Consider the following 23,249-nt stretch of genomic DNA (forward strand, 5'->3'; position numbering starts at 1 on the left):
TTCTCCTCACGTTTGTTGTTACCCCTTGACACTTTTTTTTGTTACTTTTGCTTCTCATATTCATGGCAGTATATACAGAAAGGGTTGATGTCCATTCTATTGACAGCAGTGTAAGCTGAAAAGATGGTGCTGATGTCCTGTTGACTTTCAGGACTTCATAAACCTATAGCAAGAAACATTATGATGACAAAGTATTTACAGATGGCACAATATTTTTCTAATGGTTACTTAATTAATGAAAAATAAATTTTCTTTTTCTTTGATCTATTGAAAATTGGCATTAATTCCAGTTAGTTCTTTGAGCTACAGGTCTGAAAAAATATTCAACACAAAAATGGATGAAGAGATTTAGCAGTAAAATATGTATATGTGGGTTTTGTCTCTATTTTGGTCACTTAATTTTTCAGGTTACTGTCTGCTCAGTGATTCACAAAATTAATTTTGTCCAGTTTCTGGTGTACTGAACTGTCCTAGTATTAGTTCCCATCGCAAACATATAATTGCTGTAACTGACATGCTTCCTGGAAGTCTTCATAAACTTCCTTGGGATTCAGATTAGAGCTGCTCCCTTTGGCATAGTTATGTCAGCCCAATCCCATCTTGAGCTACCACTGTGATTTATTCTTCTTTTATACTTTGCTACCCAGGTTAATGATCATTTTCTCACAGCCTGTAAATTTACGAAAGAGAAAAAACTACTTCAGTAGTTTTTGGATGCTAAAGAAGAGATGTGTTAGAGGCTTCTTTGCCATCAGAACCTGGAAATTTTTACAAACCTATTTCTGAATATAGGTACTGAGACAAAACTGTTAATAACACTTCTCTGTATCTCTTTTCTAGGAGAGAAGTATGAGAGATTGAATAGGAGACTAATGAAGCGAATGGTGGATGTAGGTGCTAATATAGATAGAAAATTTTTCCATCAGTGAAACTGAGGGTGTAAAGGAGGAGAGGAAGTGATTTCCAGACAAGTTCCTAAATTCCAGCCAAAGGCAATTCTGATATAAAACCCCTAGCAGTCAAGTCAGGCCTGTAAAGTTCACAAATTCAGCTCTGTTTTACTTTCTTACTTTTATTCCAAAGAAGTGGCTTAATTTTAACCTCAGCTTTTCTGCCTTCTCAAGTCTGTTGCCAGTATTAATGCTTACTGAAAGCAGCATCACGGAGAATCAGAGATTCATTTAGGCTGGAAAAGAGACAAGTAATGCTCAAATGGACTTGGGCATGCTGTTGTATATGCAGGGAAAACTACAGCAGCTTAAAGACCTCCAGAGGAATAGCTAATGAATTTACAGTCCTGTTACCTAATAGCATAAGTCACAAGAATTTCCTAGCTTCTGTATTAGTTCATGATATATTTATATCTAAGAATTACAGCCCACTAAGCTACAATTTTCTTGAAAATATGTTTGGACAACATAATTTAGTGGTTGAAAATCATGATTAGTAGCTCAGTTACTAGAATAATTGGAAAATAGCCAGTTGTTTGGGGCTTAGATTTGTCCTTGTTTTATACTTTTGAAATGACATGTAGCTGTTTAGAGCTGTAGTGCTTTAGCATTATGTGCTTTTCATACCTTTAACTTGCTAAGCTGCTTAAATTACTTGAGGAATTTATTTTTCAATGTGACATGTTAGTTGACATAGCCAATCTTCTGGTAGCTTCGTACCACAGCATCTGAGCTTCATCTCTTGCTTAGGTAATTTATTTTTCATTACAAAAAAAAGCATAATTTTTTAAAAGGGTTTGAAATTGTAAGACTCCCAGCTTTAGGATAAAAATGAGTCTGTCAAAAATGACAGTGCCAGGTGATGCCTTGTGCATCTACTGTAATTCTTTTTCCATTATATGAGCAGACGTTCTAGAAGAGAAGGCATTGCCTGCCATGCTAAAAAATAATTTGCAAGTAAGGCTTTTAAATTTTTTTCCTCTCAATTTAGTAGTCCTAAAGAGAATACTAAGAAACCTTCCCTCCTAAATGTCTGGCCTCTCTGCCATTAATCACTGGTTAGTTGTTACAGCAACATGCTAGTCTGAGAAGCTTTATTTCAATCAATCAAAAATGAATTGTTTTTAAGTTTTGTTTTATCTGTTTTGAGGGAAGTTGAGCCCACAAATGATGCTGCATAATTTGCAGTAGGGGTTCTACTTGCTGAAGTACTTAGGGATAACCTTATATTATAACATATTGTACGTTGCATATAGGAGTTACAGGCTTTGCTATATTTCTCTGGAAAAAAAATGCAGGTTTTTCTTTCATTTTACATGGCTCCACACAGTGCTGTTAATCTCCCTTTTTTAATGGCTTGAAAAATCACACAAAGTGCTGTAAGAAAAATTTACTTTGCCTTGTAAAATTTCGGTGCTGGAGCTCCACCTATTCAGCAATAATCATCCTAGAAGATACCCTATCATATAAAATATTTTATTTTAAATTGTTTTCTTCAAAAGGGGGTTGGGGAAAGGCAGTCATAGACGTGATAGAGACAGGCAGTGTTTTGGATTAATATAAAAGCACCAGGATTGTGACATTCAAGCATCAGCATTGAAGTTTAGTACGTCTCTTAAGTTTTGAGAACGTTACTCCTCAGTGAGTGACCATATTTTTGCCTGTAGTTGATTGTTGCTTATGCGTCTGACAAACAGAAGGCCAGTTAGGTACCCTGCCATTTTTGGTTAGTTCTGAAATTACTCAGTGTTGCTATCAAATATCCTACTGTATTCAGTAATTGATGTAGTGCTTGACTGTCATCTCAAAACAAATATAAATAAATGCCAACGTAGAAATAAGTGGAAGATAGGAAGAACAGAAAAGAATGGGACAGCAGGGGCAAAGGAGAATGGTGTACAATGAATAGACTAATTCAACATTTACTATTCCTGTAATTACTTGCTGCTGGTGTTTCAGCACAGAAAGGAAATTTGCATTTCTGTTGGAAATATCTGTCATATTGTCATCTTTAATGTCATTGGTTCATTGCTACTTTTTTTCTGTCTCTCTTGTTTTACGCAAATGGGAAGAAAGCAGGAATGAGGGAGAACAGTCATGATGTCAAAAGAATCATGGCTGTCTTTAAGACATAGCAGTTGAAATGCTCTATGATAAATCTAGTCCTGATCTTCCAGAACAGTTTCTTTTAGTAATTGACTCCTTTAAAGCAAACAAAAATATTTTCAGTAATACTTAGGGGACCAATAAATGCCTACACATAGAGAAATCTTTAATTAGTGAAAAGGCATTTTCTGAACAGGTCAATTTAATTAGATCAGCAAAGCTCTTAGGTATTTCGTTTTGGGAAACTATATCCCTTGGCTGTTAGTACTGCTTCTAGGAAAATTTTTTTTTAATTTATATTTGATATGTAAGTTAAAGTCGCATCATGACAATACAAAAATGGCACTGAATCCATGAGAATGCCTTGCCTAAGAAATCAAGTTAAGCCAAGCAGTAGCCACTACTGCCTTTTTGTCTTGTATTCAGTTTGTGTTTGGAACCTGGCACAGACACTATGAGCATTCTTGACACTTGAAATCTCTTGAGGGTTAAAACTGATACATGCACAGTTTGTATTTAATTCTGAGTTTGCAAAATGTGAGTTGTTTTCATTTTTGTTTCCACCTTACATGCAATTCACTTACAGGGGCTAGAAGGAAGGGGTTTCCCTTTTGGTGGTGAAAATCAGATTTACTGACTTCAGAAGTGTGAGCCCTTTTTTTAAAGGTTTGGTTATCTGGTGTATCTGGAGCTTTAACACCTCCAGTTTGAATGACAGGATTTCCGAGTGACAGAAGTTTCAATAGCTGACATCTATTGAGCTTGTATTTCTTCAGAGGCTGCCTTCATGCCAGAAGTATTGCATCCATAGATATACTTTCCAGTCCCCTTAGGACATGTGTTTGGCTGCATGCCAGTTGTCATAGAATTAATTGTAAAGCAGAATATTTTCATTTAAATATAGCATATCTGTCTAGTTCATAAATTACTCTGGAACAGGTACTTAGGCACATAACCTCTCTCTAACCTCCTTTAGGGATCTCGTCTTCGGTGTCATGTTTCTAACTTCCTGTACAGGAAAGGGGGAGCCCTAAACTTCTCACTTTACTCAACATAAATTTGAAGCTTGTTACAGAGAACATCACTGACACAGGATAAACTGCTTTCATGAAAGAATCACAGATTGTTTTGGGTTTGAAAGCAACCTTAAAGACCATCTAGTTCTAACCCACCAAAACAGAGATCTTTTTTGTTTTATTACATGGTTGAGTATAGTTACTCTGTGCATGGCAATTTTGTGAGTAATCGTGGAAAGATAGGCCAAATTTCACTTAAAAGAAATTCATAGGACTCAGTGAAAACAGCATGTGAAAATACTGAATTTCTATTCTACTGGATGGCCAGTAAAATATGGGCAGATACTAATACACTTCTTTATCAGAAAATACAAAATATGGTTTAAGACTGAACAGAAAAGAAAAAGACTAACCTGGAAATCTACTTCACATTTCATTGCATATTTTTGATATGAAATGGTCAAAGCTTAATGACAGAAGTGAACATTTCAGTAGGGGTTTAGACAGTAAATAAATCACAAGGTATAGAATGAAATCTGTTCTTTAAAAGTTTACTTAATACTTTACACAATATTTCTTGGTTCCAGCAGTGATGTAATGAGGTAAGTTCCTTCTAGACTTCAAATTACCACAAAAGAAAGACTAAAAATAAATACATCATTAAAAACAAACACCAAACAAAAAACCCCACCCAACAGGACAGCTGAAAAAAAAGAAACTTCCAAGGGGGAAAAAACCTATGCCTGCATTTATTTTCTATATTGTTTTGAATACTTTAATAAAATAAGAATGATTTTGGTAATAGGAGACACATAAACCAAGAAAATGGATGTCAAATAGCTTTAATATGCTATTGATTAATTTGATGTGTAATAATTGAAGAAAATTTCACCTTAATAGTCTCTCAATCATGTCCTGTGCCAGTAAAGTTTTGAGCTGTGCTTTAAATTTCTACATCTATGTGTCAGTTCATATGCAGTGGTGTCACATTCAAAAAGGCTTAAGCTCCAGTAGATTCCTGCCAAAGTCCATGGGCACTGTTTCAGTCTCAATGCTCTGGTTATAATGCCTTTAATTATCACTGGAGATGTATACTCAGGAATACAGTTTGTGTTACTATGCTCTCAGTTACCCTTGGCTCACAGAAGAATCACACTGACTTCAGCAGTATCTCAGTGAAGCTAGTAGATGGATTTTTACTCAACAAAAGTCTGCATGTGTTTGAAGGAGGAATAATGTTATATAATAAGATGGAAGTGAACTGCTTAAGATGCAAGTAGAAGATTAAACTAAAATAAGGGGTTGCATTTTATTGATTCCACCAAGGCTTATTTCCAAAAGCAACTAGGTTATGTACTGGGTTGTGCAAGCAGTATGCAATGTACTGGATTGTGCATGTGAAGACCCTGGTCCAGTGAAATGCCTAGGAAGAAGACCTCAGTAACAAAGTTATGTGGTTGTGTCACACTGGACAATAATGAGAAAGTTGCTTCACATTTATTTTAAAGTTTAATATATGGTGAATTACCTTGAATTGGTAGATAAAGATTGATAGTGTAATTTCCTCTAGAGTAATCCAATTCATGCTCCCATACACTGAGACGGCTTCTCTGCCGTGTTTGGTTGTTATTATTTTATTGTAATAAAGATGAGATGAAAAGGCAGGATTTGTCTCCTTAATGCACAGGAAGTATAGAAACCTAGATAAATTTTAGGCCTTTGATGTTAATAATCCAAGTCCTGTATATTCCAGTTGGTCTAGCATTTCACATACAAATTATGTTACAAGATATTTATATTGTAATTCAGAGTGAAGAGGGAAGAGTTGTAGAAATAACAGCAAAATGAAGAAAAAAAGAAGAATCCCCTTAGCTACTAAATATTAGATATTAGAGTTTGTTTTGAACTTCTAATATTTAGAGCCAGGGTGGAGAGTTTGCCTATGTCAATATAAGATGCAACTCCATAGTTCCTGTTCTATTAGTCCAGCTAAGTAAAAGCTTTTGAAGAATTTATTACTCATTTAATAAGTATCACACCATTTAAGTTTTGTTTCATCTCACTCTTGTGAGGCAAAAGGAACTGATTATGAAACAGGATATGCAGGTCTGCAATAACTTAAACATGGAAAGGAAGTCAGTTCAAACTTTTTTATTATCACTTTTTATTCTGTGAATTTAAAATGTTCTAGAGGAAGAAAAATCATGTAACATAATACTTGTTTTTTTCTGTATTCAGTGTGCACATTTTCATCAAATTTCCATTAATAAATCTTTTCATAATTCAATCTGTTTTATTAAAAAAGTGAATGCTTGCCAAGAAAAAAAAAAAAAAAAAAAGAACAGATGTGGAGAGTGATAGTCAACTGCATTTGTGGCATGAATTAAGTTCTTGATGCAATCACATTATTACCAGTTAAAACTGGTAAAACTGTATTGAAGAATGAAGCCTGTGTCCTACTGGTAAACACTTGTAAGTTTTGAAGAATGATGAATATTTATGTCATGTAAAGTTGGCTCAAATTGCAGAGACCACCTAATTTGTTGAACCACCTTACTGGTTGCCACTGTGTCATCATAGTTTCCACAGGAGGGTTATTCAGAGCTGCTCAGCTGTATTAGTCTTTCCCAGTTTTACTACCATTGCAGGGTCCCTGGGCCTCCAGCAGCCTGAAGTACAACAGCTGCCTCAACATGAATTTGGCACAGTTACAAGAAAAGTGAGGAAAAAAGAACTGGGGTGGATATCGAAATGTTAGTTTTTTTCCTCAGCTTTTTAATATTTTAAGGATAAATACAGTCTTCTATTAATGTATGAACTGCCCTTAGCTGGCTCTCTTTTATTTGTTCTGGTGATCATAACAGCCAATTATATTTCATTTGTATCCCAGGTAAGTTGTATGTCTGACCATATTAGCAAGCACAAATACATTGTTTTGGTCTCTAGGGAAGAAGCAACCAACAAAACAAAAAACCTCTTGCAGTCAATTGCAAAGAACTGGTCTTAAATATCAAGCTTCTGAAATAATATTTAAACAATTAGCAGTTTTTCTTCCAAAACTGCAAGCACCCAGCCATTCTGATTTAGAGTCTGCATGATTTGCAGAGAGTGAGGTATTTCTGAAAGCCACGACAATTTACGTGTTAGAAGAGCCCTGTAATACTTACCTGCACTTATTAAAGGTTTTTTTTTTTTCCTTTTAAATTTGTTGGTGTCGCTGGAAGATGGTAATCAGGGAAAATTCATCTTTATTTGGACATGAGACAGGAGAGAGGGGGACTGATGTTTTCTTTATTAATGAAAAACTCCCCGAGGTTTGTCCTCATTTTATGCTTTAGGTCCAGATCCAGTAAAGCAAATACCAGCCAGTCTTCCAAATCAATTATTAAAGTGTCTTCATCATGTTCAAGTCCTTTTCTTCAGCAAGGAGATTGACACTGATTGTTTTATGATTCTGTCTTGTTAGTCTCTGCACTGAAAAGCCATAAATATGCTAGTGCGTCTGTGCAGAGGATCTCCATTAGGGCTTGGGACCACCCACTCATTTCTCCTGAGCAGACCAGTAGCTGTCATATAGCACCTTTTCATTAGCTACTGACCTGGACTGAACCTGAACTGGTGACCAAGAGGAGAAAGGTATTTTGTATCCCATTGTTAATCCTCAGAGCTGTCAAGTATTTTCATTAACATTTATGAATAACTACTTTATCCTTTAAGTAAGTCTGCTGTCATATGGCTGTAAACTTTCAGTTTTTTGCTTTGTAAAATTGCCAGAGCATGTCATTGCACATACATGACTGCAAACCCTGCTGCTAGAAATTGGGAGGTTGCCAGTGGCTCTCAATTCCTGCATTTGTGTGGGTCAATGCACGTAACAGTGAGCATGCACACAAAATGCCTTCCTGCCCCAAATCAGTATTTTTCAGCTGTTTAAACAATTATTTGGATTTTCTGTAAAAGTTACAATTTTATTCCGTTATGCCTTCTGTTTTATTTGACACTGAAAACATACAGAATGGGAAGGGGACAATGACAGGACTACTGTCAAGTAAACTACACAGTGTCTTCATTCTGTTGGGTTAGTTAGGATGTGTATTGGATAATTGAAAATAAGTTGATAAATACTAAGCTTTAATTGTGAAAAAGCCTGATTCTGTCAAGCAGTTATATTTTACATACTTTGGCACAAAAAAATAATGTGTATTAAATCTACATTGAGGTATTAACATTTTAGCAGTAGATTGCATTAAACGGGACATTTTAGCTGGTGTGAGGCAAGGTTCTTCACAATGCCAGTCTGCAAGAAAACACTTTTATTGATTTTTTAAAATAATTTTTGACAAATGTGAATAAATGAAAGTGATGGGCAATGTGAACAAATGGAGCTTTGCCGTTTGTTTTTAATCAGATAACTTTGTCTTGGTTGATATAATTAAAGATTTTTCTCCCCTTTATCTGTGAAATGGCCATTTGAGCCTTTAAATAGCACAGTTCTTTTGATGTTATGTATGCTGGCACCTGCCATCATTGTGTATTGTAGGTCTCCTGACTAGCCTGAACTTGAGTGCAGTATGCCATTTGGAAAGTGCCAAAAAGCATAGAGCAGTCATGTATTTTTGGTAATTCCAGTAAATAAAAATTAACCATGTTTGACAAATGTTTGTGGCCTTATAGTTCTGTAGGTAGAAGCTACAATTTTATGACTGTATTCAGTGAACTGTGCTTTGATGTTCTAGAAATAGACACAGAGTGCAATCGGCTAAAACTAATTGTGTTAGTCTGTTAAAAAATGCAATTATGCAAAATCTGTAGATGTTCATTCTGTCAGTATTAATGATACATATGCTTAGTGCCTCATTTTGAAGCCTCAATGCTAGACTTAGATAAGCCATTATAACTTTTGCCAGACCACAACTGCCAGCCATAGACTTAAATGTGCAAAATCGAGTGTTCGATTATCTCCTCACCCTGCCAATTGTTTTAATTGATGATTATTTTATTTTCTTATTAACTATAGTTACATGCAATTTTTTAAAAAAATGTGGTTTATATAAATGTATGTGTGTGTGTGTGTGTGTGTATTTACTGCACTAGTAAAAGGGGAAAAATCAGACCTGGGTTATGTGTCATATGGTTTATTGTTTTGGGCTTTTTGTTTGTGGATTTGTTGTTTGGGTTTTTTTTTTTTTTTTTCTAAAACAGGATGAGCCACTGCAGTATAAGATAGTATACTCTATCAGGTGGTTGCACCATTTGGTTGATGAGAACCTTGTGCCATGTGGATTTGGCTTTAAGGAATATGGATTTACCAAAGTTTACTAAATAATAAGGCTGAATTCTTACCTCCAATGAACGTTCATTTTGTGAAACTGGAATCCTGTAAATGTTAAGCCTGTTCATATCTCTACCAGGATGATCTCTTGAAATGTGGCCTCTGTGTTGGTTTTGGTGGAACCTGGTCTTCATATAGTTCTTGGTGTGCTGCACAACTTCCTTCACTCTGTTTTATTGTGTCTAAGATCCCAGAGGGAAATACTGAGAATCAAAAGCAGCTGTAATCATGAACAGACCTCATTATTATTCCTATGTTAACTTGTGGGATAGTACAGGATGTATGCCATGTCTGTTTCCAAACCACAAAACTTGAGGAAGCCTATATGGCTGTATCTGTGAAATAACACTCAAGGCAACTCGAGAGGTGCAGACCACAATGCCTTTCTTCCACAGGGGTTAAGCTTAACTGTTTATTCTGCAGGCTGCCTATTTTATAGGACAAGCCACAGCTAATTTTGTGGGGATAAACAGGTTGCAGGTGTCTTAGTGTATATGTGATAGTGATTTGTGTTTGAGTATCAGACTAGACTAATCCAATATCACTGTTTTTTCAAGAATAATAACCAGTAATGGATCTGCTCTGGCACTTCTATACCATAATGGACCCATAGTGATTTGGTGATTCCAGTGATAAGGAAATCTGTCTCAGAAAATGGCTGTTCTTTTTGCCATCAGTTCTGTTAGGCTTTGATTTTGGGTATTTTTTCCCTGACCAACTGTCATATCCTTGACCTTTTTTTTTTAATTCCTATTTCTATTACAGTTGTTTTACGGTTGTCAGGATTGATTTCTGATAAAATCTGACTTTCCACATTAATATCTGAAATACTGTTTTTTCACTTTCCATGTTAAACCCTAAAATATTTTCTATTTATGTACTTTCATTTCTGGTAACCTTGCCTTTTGCCTTATATATAGTGTTATTTAGAATATAAGGAAAAGAAATGGAGCTGCCTCAGGGGGCATTCAGAATGGATATTAGGAAAAGGTTTTTCACTGCAAAGGTGACTGGTCACTGGAGCAGGCTCCGCAGGGAAGTGGCTGCAGCACCCAACCTGTCAGAGCTCAAGAGGTGTCTGGAAAGCACTTAGTCATATGGCTTTAGGTAGCCCTGTGAGGAGCAGGGGGTGGGAGTGAATGATATTCCAATATGAGAACTTCTGGATTCTATGATTTCGCAGAAACATAACATGCTTTCCCTCCCCCAGCCCCCACCAACTTTTTTTTTTAAAAGCATGACTAAAGTTCTAGTTTGTCTTCTGATTTTAGCTTGGGTAAGTGTAATCCTTATCTGGAAAAGTAGCATGGACCTGACGTTCACCCCAAAGCCCTTCTTGCAATATGTTTCTACCACTTCCTTACTTCTTGGACACTGATGATGTTGGATACATTTCTTCCTCCTCAGACTGGAGATCTGCACCATAAAGTAACCGACCACAAAACTTACCTTTACACTTAAACATTTGGATTATTTAGGTTATAGTGTAGTGATAACAGTGGTTGTTTTTCTGCAGTGCCTAGAAGTTGGAAATTTTAACTGTACATGATTGCGTCAGGGTGACAGAGTGTTAAAATCATTTCACCCACTTTTTTTTTTTTTTTTTTTTTTTTTTAGGGACGCAAGAGTGAGGCAGAGAAGTACTTCTTGAAGGCTATTCAGCTGGATCCTACCAAAGGAAACTGCTATATGCATTATGGTATGTTTCAGATAGATAGGATTTGAACACATATTCCAGGCTTGCCGTTAATCTCTCCAAGTGATTAAAGATTTGAAAAGTTTTATTGGCAAAATATCTTCTTTAAAAGGAAAGAAACCAATCTACCATACATTACTTCATTACAATTTTTCAATCATTGTAGAGGGAAAGGTGAAGATTTTCATATTTTGCATAGCTTTCCTCCTATGAGAGGAATTTCAATATCTCTGCCTCTCTGGGAAAGAACTAAGGCAACTTTTGCCGTATGTCAAAGTTTCATGACCTGGAATATTATTGTTAACAGTTTTGGCCTGACTTCACTGATTGTTAGTGGGTGGGCAACCAGAAGTTTTACTTTAGTGTGCATGAGTTCCATACATTGAAGTGTCTTACAGGCCTTACATCTACCTCTTTCCCAGCACCTTCTTGGCTTGAAATGGCAAAGTATAACAAAAGGCTTTGACTAGTTAGCTGTATCTTTCCTTTTACGCCATGCATGTTGCTTGAAGCACACAGTTAATTTGAAGGTATCTTTGTAACTTTGGATTGTTTTTGCTAGATATGCAAAAAACATTTCCAGATGTGTTTAGTCTCGGGGAACCAAAATTATTTATCTTTTTAGACTCATTCTTACTGTATTTTAAAGCTGATAATGGACAAATCTTAAAATGCAGGCTATGTTGTGCCAATTGCAACGTAGAATGTAATGTTTCATATTAGTTCAGGAAGATGGTAGGAACCACAAAGCACACACTAAATATATCTTTTTATATTATTTTAATTCCCTCTTCTGTTTCTATGTGGTGAAATAAATAAAAATGAATGGGCAAGAGGTAAAATCAATCTCACATAATAACTGTGTTTTTACTCTGTGATATCTTTGTCTGAATTGCTCACATGTTGTATTTGTTTGGTCCTATGCAGTATGAAATTCTGTGTGTTGGATTCCCAGAATCAATCTTTGGACTTAAAACATGCATATAAATTAGTGTAGCCCAGTGTTGCATTATTCTGCATTATGAAACATGGCAGTTCATAGCCTTGTCTTCTTTTTATGCCTGTACAAGTAAAGGTGATAGGGATATTTATGCATATAAACTCCATTATTTCAACTGTATGTATTGTGTATACCTGAAGACAATGAGGAAAAGTTACAGCTGGTTGTTTCTTGAAATCCTTCTCAAGATCCTTCCAGCTTTTCTTGTTAAGAACTGTGTTCTTAGTTATTAGGAAATCTTTGCATACAAATTAAATAGTTAGTCTCAACAGTCCATCTCAGCAAATGATGTTAGGATTTAGCATATTTTATTACAGATCTAGAATTTTTTTTCATTTTTGCTCATTATTCATCAACTTGCTTGTCCTTTCCTGCAATATTCCCTCTGTCTCATTTTCAACTGCCCTGTAAACTAAAAGCACAGTTATCCAAATCATCATTCATGTCTGATGCACTGACTTCTTCATTACCAGATTACAATATTAATGTGGTGTGTTATTTCGTAATTAAGATTATTCCCTAAATACAGTGGTAAACTTTTCCTTTTTTGTGCCTCAGGTTCAAAAAGTGGGTTCTGTCAGAGGTGATAATTGCAACATAAGTGAGGTTCTGCTCAGCAGGTTAGGAGTGAAGGGTGAGATTTAGTCAGTGTTTGGAATAACAGCACAGTAAAACGAGGTGCTGAAGGGCAATAGACACAAGAAAGTTCTCTCTAACAGTCACTAGGTCTTGGAGCATTATACCCAGAGAGCTCTTTTGAATGCAGGTGAAATCTTTTCATAATGTAACTTCTGATCACCTCACTGATTCAGTGATATTATTCTACGTTTGTGTCACAGTAGCTATGAGAAAGATACTGTCTGCTTCTGCTTGGCTCTTGTGACTGTGTAGCATGGCTGATCTCAAATATTTATCACTTTGGGCACAGGACTTTATAAAATTTGAAATAAATGATCCTTGCTTTTTCTTTCTTTTCTTCCTAGCTCTCCTCTCCTCTCCTCTCCTCTCCTCTCCTCTCCTCTCCTCTCCTCTCCTCTCCTCTCCTCTCCTCTCCTCTCCTCTCCTCTCCTCTCCTCTCCTCTCCTCTCCTCTCCTCTCCTCTCCTCTCCTCTCCTCTCCTCTCCTCTCCTCTCCTCTCCTCTCCTCTCCTCTCCTCGCCTCTCCTCTCCCCCTGAATTAATGAGGGCTGTGTACTGTGTGTTACCAGGGGCATTCCAAATAATCCATTGGAATCTCTAGTGAACACTTCCAACTTTACCTCTCCGTCTCATTATTTGTCCCAGCACCTTGTCACAGATACATTCTACATCCTATATGCCAAGAATTTAATTATGGGAAGTACATCCATATTTTACCTGTAAATCTGAAAGAAAATCTTAGAAAAAATATTTTTTTTTCTCAGCATGAAGATATTGGAAGAAAGAATAAAGTAGTTGGCATCAGTCCTAAAAAAACACGTAACTCACAAAGCAGCCAAATTAAAAGAGTGGTCAGCTGGGACATGACAGGGTGTTGCTGGAGTAGCAGGAATAAATGGACTGAAGATTTTCTTCCAAGTGCACATGGATTACATACACTTAAAATTTGTGCTTCCAGGTTGTGCGGATGTTCTTTTTGACTTCTAACCTTGTAGACTTTTCTTGGAGCTATGAGAAAAACTTTCAACATGCTGTATCTTTTAAGAGGCTTACCTTTGTATTATTCTGTTCATTAATTCAAGCTGTAAGCCAAACCTATTTTTAGGTCTGACTTGGTGCAGGAGACAGCTTATTTAATCACATGAAAATTTGGAGGGAGTGGAACAGTTTCTTGGTTGCTCCTTGAGAGATACCACCACAGCATGTTTCTCTGCTCAAGCTGGCGTTATAATTAGTTTTCTATAGGTACTTGGCTGTCTTTGGGCTTAAGGGGATTTAAGTTTTAAGCAGTGTTTCCCAGACTCATTATGCTTGAAGCTGTCTGAAGGGAGAAATAGTAGAAAAGATGAAGACATATAAATCCCTGTAGACTGCTGCCATGATGCCACTTCATTAGGCATTAGAGGAAGTGGCTTTTATTCTAGTGACCAGAGAGGGGATGGCAGTCCCCTCTCAGATGGAAATACAGGCTGCTGCTCACCTGACCACCCTTCTTTTGCCCTTCTTTTCTTCCTGCCTCTCATGTGCAAGTTATCTGAACTTGGTGCAAAACTATTGTCAATACATGAGTATTGATGAGTGATCTGGTACAAGCTGCTCAGGTATATCCTATGCTACCAGAACCACCTTGCAGATGGAAGAGAGAAAATTCTCATGAATCAGGAAGAAGAAGTGAGAGAGGAATGAGTGAAGAAGCACTAATATTTTCTTTTGAACTCTATACATGTTTTTGAACTAGAACACTGAAGGAATTTTTTATACTGATTTTGAATGCTTCTCTAAGGTTTGCAGCTTTTAATTGGATATTTTTAATACACATTTTTAAAGACTAAGTAAATGAATTCATTCTAAAATGAACACTTTTGACTAAAAAAGGTTGAACTTAACATTTATTTATTTTTGAATTTCCATTTTTTTTTCCTCTGGGAAAGTTTTCTTCCACCTGTCATACCCCCATCTATTCAGGATATTGGCAGTCATGCATCCCACTGTACTTTGAACGTATAACTCAAGCAGGCCATCCTGCAAGATATCAGTAATGTCAGTCATCAACAAATTGATGACATAATTGGTCTCCATGGACTGTTGATTCTTTCTGAGCTACTTGCCTCAAAGAAATGAAAGGGAATAATCTAAGTGTCAGTTTGAGAAACCACAAAGTGGTACCTGTGAACTAAACAAGTTAATGGGAACTGTCCTCGAAATATTTTGAGAACAAAATGGCATCTAAAGAGTCAGTACATCAAATTTGTTTACAATTGTGCCCAACATAGGGGTGTTCAGTCAGGTCAGACAAGTGCCTTTATGGCTCAGAGGCTATATAGTTTTGGATATAGTACTTGATATATGACAAAGGAGGTAAAGGTCTCTATTTCTATCTGCACTGAGCCTATCTCAGGAGAAGTTGAAGAAAGATTATGTATCAAATTTGTCAGTGCACAGAAATGAGGTGTGCATTTCAAATGGTGACATACTTACAAGCTCATCTCTTTAAAAAAAAATAACAAAACCAAAATAAATTCTTCAGTAAGTAGGATGCAGTGTAATTGAGGAGTTTGAAATTGTTGAAAACCTTCTGTACTGGCTTTCCCTTAAACAAAAACCACCATAAATCTACAGTGATATTTGTTGTGTAAAGAGTTTATCTCCAGAAGTGTCTTATTTTATTTATAATTTGCTGTTTAAAAACAAAAATAAAACAATAATAATAATGATGATAATAAAAAAACAAGCAAACAACAAACCAAACCAACCAAACAAAAAAACCCCATACACAAACCACCCCCCCCCAAAAAAAAGCCAAAAATTAAATCAAACAAACCCCAAGAAAAAAACACTAAAGCAGAGTTCTTTTTACTTCTCTGCTAAATATAGGTTTTGCCACCATGTCTCTTAAACTGCATCTTTTGACCTTTACAATATAATGAAAATGGAATGGGGAATAAAAGATAGAGACAAAGGAGGAGTGAGATTTCAAGATAAATGTGTGTAGAGGTCCCTTCTCCCTTATATTTATAATGGTTTAATTGGAATAGAAAAGTGTAGAACCCAACATGATGTTCAAATTAAGTCTGTTTTATTAATAGCTGTTGAGACCTCTTTTTAAAATAGTTTCCTTTGAATAATGCATTGTTTCTAATAACTCTAAATTGTTTAAAGATTCCTTTTTCATTATAAAAATTGATTATTCTCATTATAATTATGCATTCACTTAATTCAGCAGTTCACATTGATCATCTGCCTTTTTAAGTGCACTCCTAGTTAGAGACTTAAAACAAAAAGAGACTTTCGGATTATATAAAACTGAATTAGCTATATAAAACTGTATTAGCTATATCGTCATTGAACTAAGAACAGATTAAAATATTCCCAAATACACTTTTGTTTTTACATTGTCTTTCACTTTTGAATTTGTGATAATTTAGATGTTATTTTTATAATTTTTCTTACATTATTTGTTTCCTTTTAAGCAAATTTTAGTTCTTAACTGCTGTTTTTATTTTTTTTTAATTTCATCCTAATCTTTCTAATCACTGTTACTGCAAAGAGCTCTTAGCCCATTTTGATGCCTAAATTTTCACCTAAATTTATGAGCTTTTCATATCTGTCTTACTTCTGAAGATGGCTGCTTTACCACTCCTATGTCACAGCCTGAAAATGGGTTGCAATTGCTATGGTTTGTGGATCAAAGTGTATTTCATTGAATTATGATAGCAGGGAGTTTTCAAGCTCTGTTTTTTCAGTCTTTAAGTCTTAGATTTACATGTATTAGTGAGTGTGAGAATTTTTATAGGTTTACAGGTGTGACTTCATTTTTTTTTTTTCTTACATGTTTCTGCTTAGATTGAGATTCAGTAAGGTGAAGTGCCAGGTCTCAAACTTCAGTCATGACTGCATGTAGCACTGCAGGCTGGGGGCAGAGTGGCTGAAAAACTGCACAGAGAAGTACTTGGGAGCGTTGTTTGTCATCAGCTGAACATGAGCCAGCGTGTGCCCAGGTGGCCAAGAAGGACAAGAAGGACAAAAGTATCCCGGCCTGGATCAGCAATAGTGTGGCCAGCGGGACAGGGCAGGGATTGTCCCCCTGTACTTGGCACTGGTGGCACCACACCTTGAGTGCTGCGTCTGGTTCTGGGGCCATGACTGCAAGAAAGACATTGAGGTGCTGGAGAATGCCCAGAGAACGGCAGCAAGGCTGGGGAAGGGTCTGGAGCACAAGTCCTATGAGGAGTGACTGAGGGAGCTGGGGTTGTTTAGCCTGGAGAAAAGGAGGCTCAGAGGAGACCCCATCACTCTCTCCACCTATCTGAAAGGAGGCTGTAGCCAGGTGAGGTTTGGTCTCCCAGGCAACCAGTCACAGGATTAAAGGAAGTGGCCTCAAGCTGAGCCAGGAGAGGTTCAGGTTGGACATAAGGAAGTATTTCTTCACTGAAAGAGTAGTTAAGCATTGGAATAGGCTGCCCAGAGAGGTGGTGGAGTCACCATCACTGGAGATGTTCAGGAAAGGACTGGTCATTGCACTTAGAACTATGTTTAATGAGCATGGTGGTGGTCAGTCAAAGGTTGGACTCGATGATCATTAAGGTCTTTTCCAAACTAAATGATTCTTTGTACTGTATGTATAATATTTCCATGTAGTCACATTTCCACTGTAATCACTCAGTGTTTGAGATTTGTGGTTTTTCTCTTCATTGACTGAACAGCAGCCTAGGAAAAATTTATATATTTTCCCCCCATATTTAAGGAAAAGCTCCTATGACAAAAGCAATGACCTACTGAAAAATAGGCTATCAGTGTTGTATTTATAAAAAAGAGAAACATCAACCATGACCTGCTCATGAAATCTTACTGATTTCTTTAGGAGAGTTTTATGTGTATGGTAGAAATGTCACCCTAGTCCACAGGTAGGTCAGTGTTCACTTTTGTCAATGAAAGGAATAAAACTCCGCAAGCCATAAATCCAGTGAATGGATTATCCTATTTGACAGGCGAGCTAAATGCAGTATACCAAATGAAAAATAAAAGTGCATGGATCTGCTGCAGTGGGAACCCCAGATGCTGCATGGTGATTTTGTATTGAGAAACTGAATCCCTTGATGAGGTAGGGTCAAAGTGAGCCAGATACAGTATGTCCATCACTAAGTCACTTCCCAATATACACTCGTGAACCTTTCTGCCAATGACAGAGGTTTTCCCATTTTAAATCTACTGGAAATCCTAACTGTAGTATACAATGATTTTGTAGGGAAACTATAAACAAGTTTATGATACTCAAATCATACATGTTCATAGAACATATGTGGTCTTTGGAAAAAGGGTTTCTCTGTGTTGAACATACCACGTGCCATCAGATCAGGTTCCTGACTTTGGTCTATGGCTTAAACCTGTGGCTGCAATATCAGTGAACGTAATTCCAAGACAGGACTCCTAGACCTGAAACAGGAAGATATAACTGTCTTTCAGAAGGAGACTTTATTGAACTTCTGGCCTTTCTGCTCCTGGAACTGTCTCTATAAACTTTAAGAAAGTCTTCAGCTACTAGTAACCACCAGTATTTCTTACTTCCAGACTGAGGACAAAAACTGAGCTGTTCAGAACAATCTTCAGAACAATTTTAAGTCTTTTTTGTCACTCTCTAGGCTACTGGTATCATACAATATTAAAATGAGATTGTTAAAGACCACTATAACAACTACTTTTTTCAACTACTTTTAGAACCAATCACCAAGTGGAATGCAGTGGAGGATTTCCAAACAAGCTAGGTCACTGACCTGAAATGCTGTGGAATTTCCATGCTTCTGGCTCTTCCCTTGGGTTTAGCCTTAAATCTAATCATTCTGACATCTCTAATACATGGTTGACTCTGCTTCCTCAGCACAATATACTAGACTTTTTAAGAGATGTGAAATAGATAGTGCATATCAGAGACAAGGTTAGAAATGTATCTGTATGCTTCTTCCATATTGCCAAAATGTGATTCTGTAGGGACTGAAAAATGAACACAAGCAATGCTGGAGGCTTTGTGGCACGAATAGTGCTGGGGGCTTCTTTGCTATGGTCATATGTTTTGGCCTATGGGGGTTTTTGTAGAGATAGCATGAAGCTGCTACAAAACTGCAGCTGGATAGTTCTTTCTCAGCCAAATTTTACATTTCCCAGCCTTATACATCATCAGGTTCTGGGAAGTGATATAGTGTTCAGGATCTTCCTTAGTATCCATAAATCATGAGATCCTCTGTAGTATATATTTTCATCATTAATCTTTTGGTTTGGTGAGAGCTTCCAGTGATCCAGATGTGGTCACAGGTTTAGTCATCATGTCCCAAAGGTTTGCTAGTGAATTTTTTCTCTCTTATCTGTGATCGTGCTCTGAATGACATCCAGTGATATATTTAGCACAACTGCAACAGATAAGTTTTTCAGACAAAGAAAAGGGCTAATAAAAGAGTCTTTTTCAAGCCAGTACATACATGACATTGCAGCACCCACTGGCTTTCTTAGTGTTTCATTATTTTGTATTTGCATGGAAGAATTTTCTCTATGAGAACTAATTAAAGGGTGAAAGTCTGCGGAGGTCCTTCCAGGAAGAAAACAGGAGTACACCTTTAAATTAAGATGGAATTGGGTATAAGGAGCAGCAAAAACTGAAATGCTGCTACCATTTAGGTGATTGTGATATAAGTTACCTTTGTTTCTCCTATTGCATCTTCCACATTTAGCAAGAAATGGTCTAAACAGGCTGGAAAATCAGGATATTCAATCAAACATTCCCTTGCTCTGGGAACTGTTCCTTCACAGCCAGTGAATCTGTTTCGAAACTCCTAAAGGAAACAGTTATTAGGTCGTGTCTGTCACTTTGCATCTTGAAACATTGATTCATCACGTGAAATAGTTTGGAAATCAATTTGAAGACCAGGTCTTTCCTCATTTCTTCCACTGAAAGCAATTTAAATTTTCCATTTTGAAATCTCTGGTTGCATCAGCTCTTTAGCTCTGCATTGCTGCAGCAGAGCTGAAGTTGTTAGTAACTTTGGTGATGTTTCTGCTCATGCTACTGTGAATATAATTCTGCTCTCAAGACATCATGTGCATCAAACAAGATAAAATGCCTTGAGTCAGCCAGAATCTGCTCCCTTTTCTGATTTCTATTGAAACTTGAACTGCTTTGAAAGCACCAGCAGATATTCAGCTTCAAATCCTCAATGCTGAATGTGCTGGAAGTACATCTAGTGAAGTTTATTACAAACAGATATTACAGTTGAATCATGGTAGAGACACTTTTCATGTTGTGGAAGTAAAATCTTTTGAAGAGGAAAAGAAGCAGAAGACTTGGTGAGAAATTATATTAAAAGGGACAAATTCCTGTTAGGATGGCATTGGAAGGATTTTTTTGTTATTATTCTGAAGGTAGTTTACTCAGTTTTGCTTGGATTACTAAAGATATCACCACACAAGTCTGTCATGGCAACCTAAGTAAATGCAGAACCAGCAGTATTCTGAGAACATTCAAGGTAGTTCTTTTCAAAAGCAATACCAGCAAGATGAGCTATTTCAGAAATCTACTCTGTTCTGCGATGGACTTCCTTTGTATGTTTGCCAGTGAGTAAAAGAGGGAACATTTCTACCAAAAGATTGGTGCAAATTGCACTTTTATCTAGTAAATTAAGCAAATTGCACTTTTATCTAGTAAAATGAAGGCTCTCAGTGCCTGCAAGCAATAGTTAAGACCATTGAGCCCATTGTAGAGGAACACACTAATGCCTTTGTGCTGTGAACATAAAAGATTTTTACATATAGACATATCCCAACCAGTTAATACCTTTCTTTTTACAATGAGGCAGCAGAACTACCAGATCAGATGTATGGCTTTTAAATTGGTGGTGCATGTCTTAACAAATGGTTTACCAATGTTCATGATTGTTTTAGGGAGACAATTATACAGGATAGTGAGCTGTATGCTTTCATTTATGTAGATAAATGCTTTTTTTAAATTGATAAAAGTTGAAAATAAACTGTTCTTTTCAGTTGCTGGGAAATGGAAATTTTCTGTTCTTGTTTAAATTACATACATACTTGTATCTTACTTTTCAGTAGATTTCATATATTGCCCCAAAGCTTTTTGATCAAATATAGACTCAAAAACCACTGTTAATGGTTTGCAATGAAAAGTAAATTTGAACAAGGCTGCAGGTACAGATTTCAGCAGCTTTAATGCTATTTCTGATTATAGATAGCATAGGAAAAAAATTAGTAAGGGGATTATGAAATACTGAATCAGTTCTCTGCTATTAAAAAGCTTTAACAACTCTTTAATGACTGCACATTTACTCTCACCCCTGTGCTGTCTAGCAAGAAAGGTGGATTTTTTTTTTTAAAGCAACTTTCCAGGCAAATAGCAGTGTTTCTGAAAGTCACGTCTTTTCCTGAACTTTGGATTTTCCATTTCCAGTTAGAAGAATAATGAAAAATATTTTTTTCCTCGAGATAGGAAAATGTAGTATTTGGAGCTGTTTTTTAAAAAAAAAGCTGTTGTGATTCCATAAACAGTCAGGTTACCATAATTTATGTTGTTGGCAAGAGCTGGAATCGTGACACCTGCAATAAGTAAGTCCTCTGTGTGATGTTGGGCAGTGTCTCATAAATCATTTGGTTTGCCAGCTGCTCTTCAGAGAAGAAAATACTAAATATAAATTTAAACACACACATATGGTTCCTGGATGCAGGGGCTTGCAGATCATACCTTCTGATCCACCTTCAACACCTTGCCAATATTACACCCTGTAGTGCCCTTCTCTTGGGAAAACTTCTATGGCTTTGACAGGAAAGGTTCAGAAGTCTGTTTTTTAATGAAGAAAGCACAACAGTAAACTGCCAATCCAGCTAATTCTTTTATGAATTTAGTATATTAGATTAAAAGGAATGGCAGATAATGTTTTCAAAATGGTATTTTTCTACTTAAATGCTTTAAATTGAGAAGTGGGACTAAAATTAGTCTGCCTTAGGACAATTGACAAATTAATTTTCAGCTGAAAGTTTCTGCCTTGTACTGGGTCTCGCTGGGATAGTGTTAACTTTGTAGCAGCCTTGATGATGCCTTGTTTTGGATTTGTGACTAAAGCAGACTGGATAACACACACCAATGTTTTGGATGTTGCTGAATAGTGTTTGAGCAGTGTCAAGGCTTTCTCTTTTTGGGGCAGGACACAGCTTGGACAGCTGACCTGAGCTGGCCAGAGGGATAGATGTAACAGTCTATATAACATCATGTTCAACAATAAAAATGGGGAAGGAGAAGCAAGAAGGGTTTTGGCTTCTGAGGTGGCTTTGTTTGGAGGCTGGCTGAGCATTGCTTTACCTGTGAGAGGTAGTGAGACATTTCCTTCACTTTCCTGTTTGCTGTTTTAGTTTTGGGGTTTTTTTCTTCCCCATATTGAACTGTCTTTATGCAGAGATTTCCTTGATTTTATTCTTCTGTTTTCTCCCCTCACCCTGTGTGAGTACTTGGACACTGGCAGGGGACAACCTACCAGGCACCTGTACACTCAGGTATTGACTTTTTCACTAGACTGAGAAAGTTGCAGAGTATTTTATTTGTAGCCCATGCAGTTAAGGAAATCTTTGATCAGCAACCCTCCTCTTGATGCTCTCTAATAGCTTCATGAACTTCTTACGTTATGGTGCCCAAAACTGCATGCAATATTCAAGGTGAGATCAAACCACTACAGAGTAGAGTGGGAAAATCACATCCCTCAACTGGCTCGCAGTGCTGGGGTTCTGTGACTCATGATTAACTTGCCATCTACCAGGACACCCAGGTCCCTTTCCATGGTCCTAGCATGAAACCTAGAAACCTTTCCATGGTTTCTAGCATCTCATTCCCCAGTCTGTACATCCAGGGCTGCCCCATCCCGTATGCAGAACCCTGCACTTGCCCTCATGAGAATTGACAACTCCTCTCACTGTTATGGGCAAACTTAATATTCCTTTAAGACCTGCACCCAAGTCACTTATGAAGAGAACTGGCCCTAAAATTGAGTTCTTGAATGGCTTGTGTATAGAGGATAATATAGTAGGTTTCATATATGCATCCTCTGCTACTTACCCACTCAGCATGAGTTATTGCCACCTCCAGCAGGGTGGAGAGACTTGTATGTGGTAATATACAGTCCTAGAATTTTCTTTTTTGGAGAAGTGAGAGTTTTACTTATATCTTCCTTCTTCCCCCTGGCTGAATGCATTAGTAGCACATCCACTTAGCAGTGTTTCACTCTGCTAATCCAGGGCTTTCATTAGCAAAAGTGCCTTAATGTTAACATTTTATGGCTGATTTGCCTTAATATGGACTTAAAGATTAGGGATACTGTTTTGCTTCATTCATTGGAAGAGAGTTGGAATATTAGTTGGTCAAGCTTATTTCAAAGATTGCTCTTTAAAGAAAATAGGAATTCAGCCCAAATTGGAATATATGAACTATTTTATTTGGTAGATTTTACGTTTTGTCAGAATTCTGT

At 36.8% G+C, this 23,249-nt stretch overlaps 1 protein-coding gene across 1 annotated transcript in view; it reads left to right on the forward strand.

Annotated features, from left to right (window-relative positions):
• The window catches only part of TMTC2 (transmembrane O-mannosyltransferase targeting cadherins 2), a 231,215-nt gene that overhangs the window by 179,075 nt on the left and 28,891 nt on the right, over positions 1 to 23,249 (forward strand). Inside the window, exon 9 of the mRNA XM_062491239.1 lies at positions 11,022 to 11,103. Coding sequence (XP_062347223.1) covers positions 11,022 to 11,103 — 82 coding nt within the window. The remainder of the gene's footprint in view (positions 1 to 11,021; positions 11,104 to 23,249) is intronic.

Source organism: Cinclus cinclus, chromosome 4 (assembly GCF_963662255.1).
Source record: "Cinclus cinclus chromosome 4, bCinCin1.1, whole genome shotgun sequence".
NCBI lineage: Eukaryota > Metazoa > Chordata > Aves > Passeriformes > Cinclidae > Cinclus > Cinclus cinclus.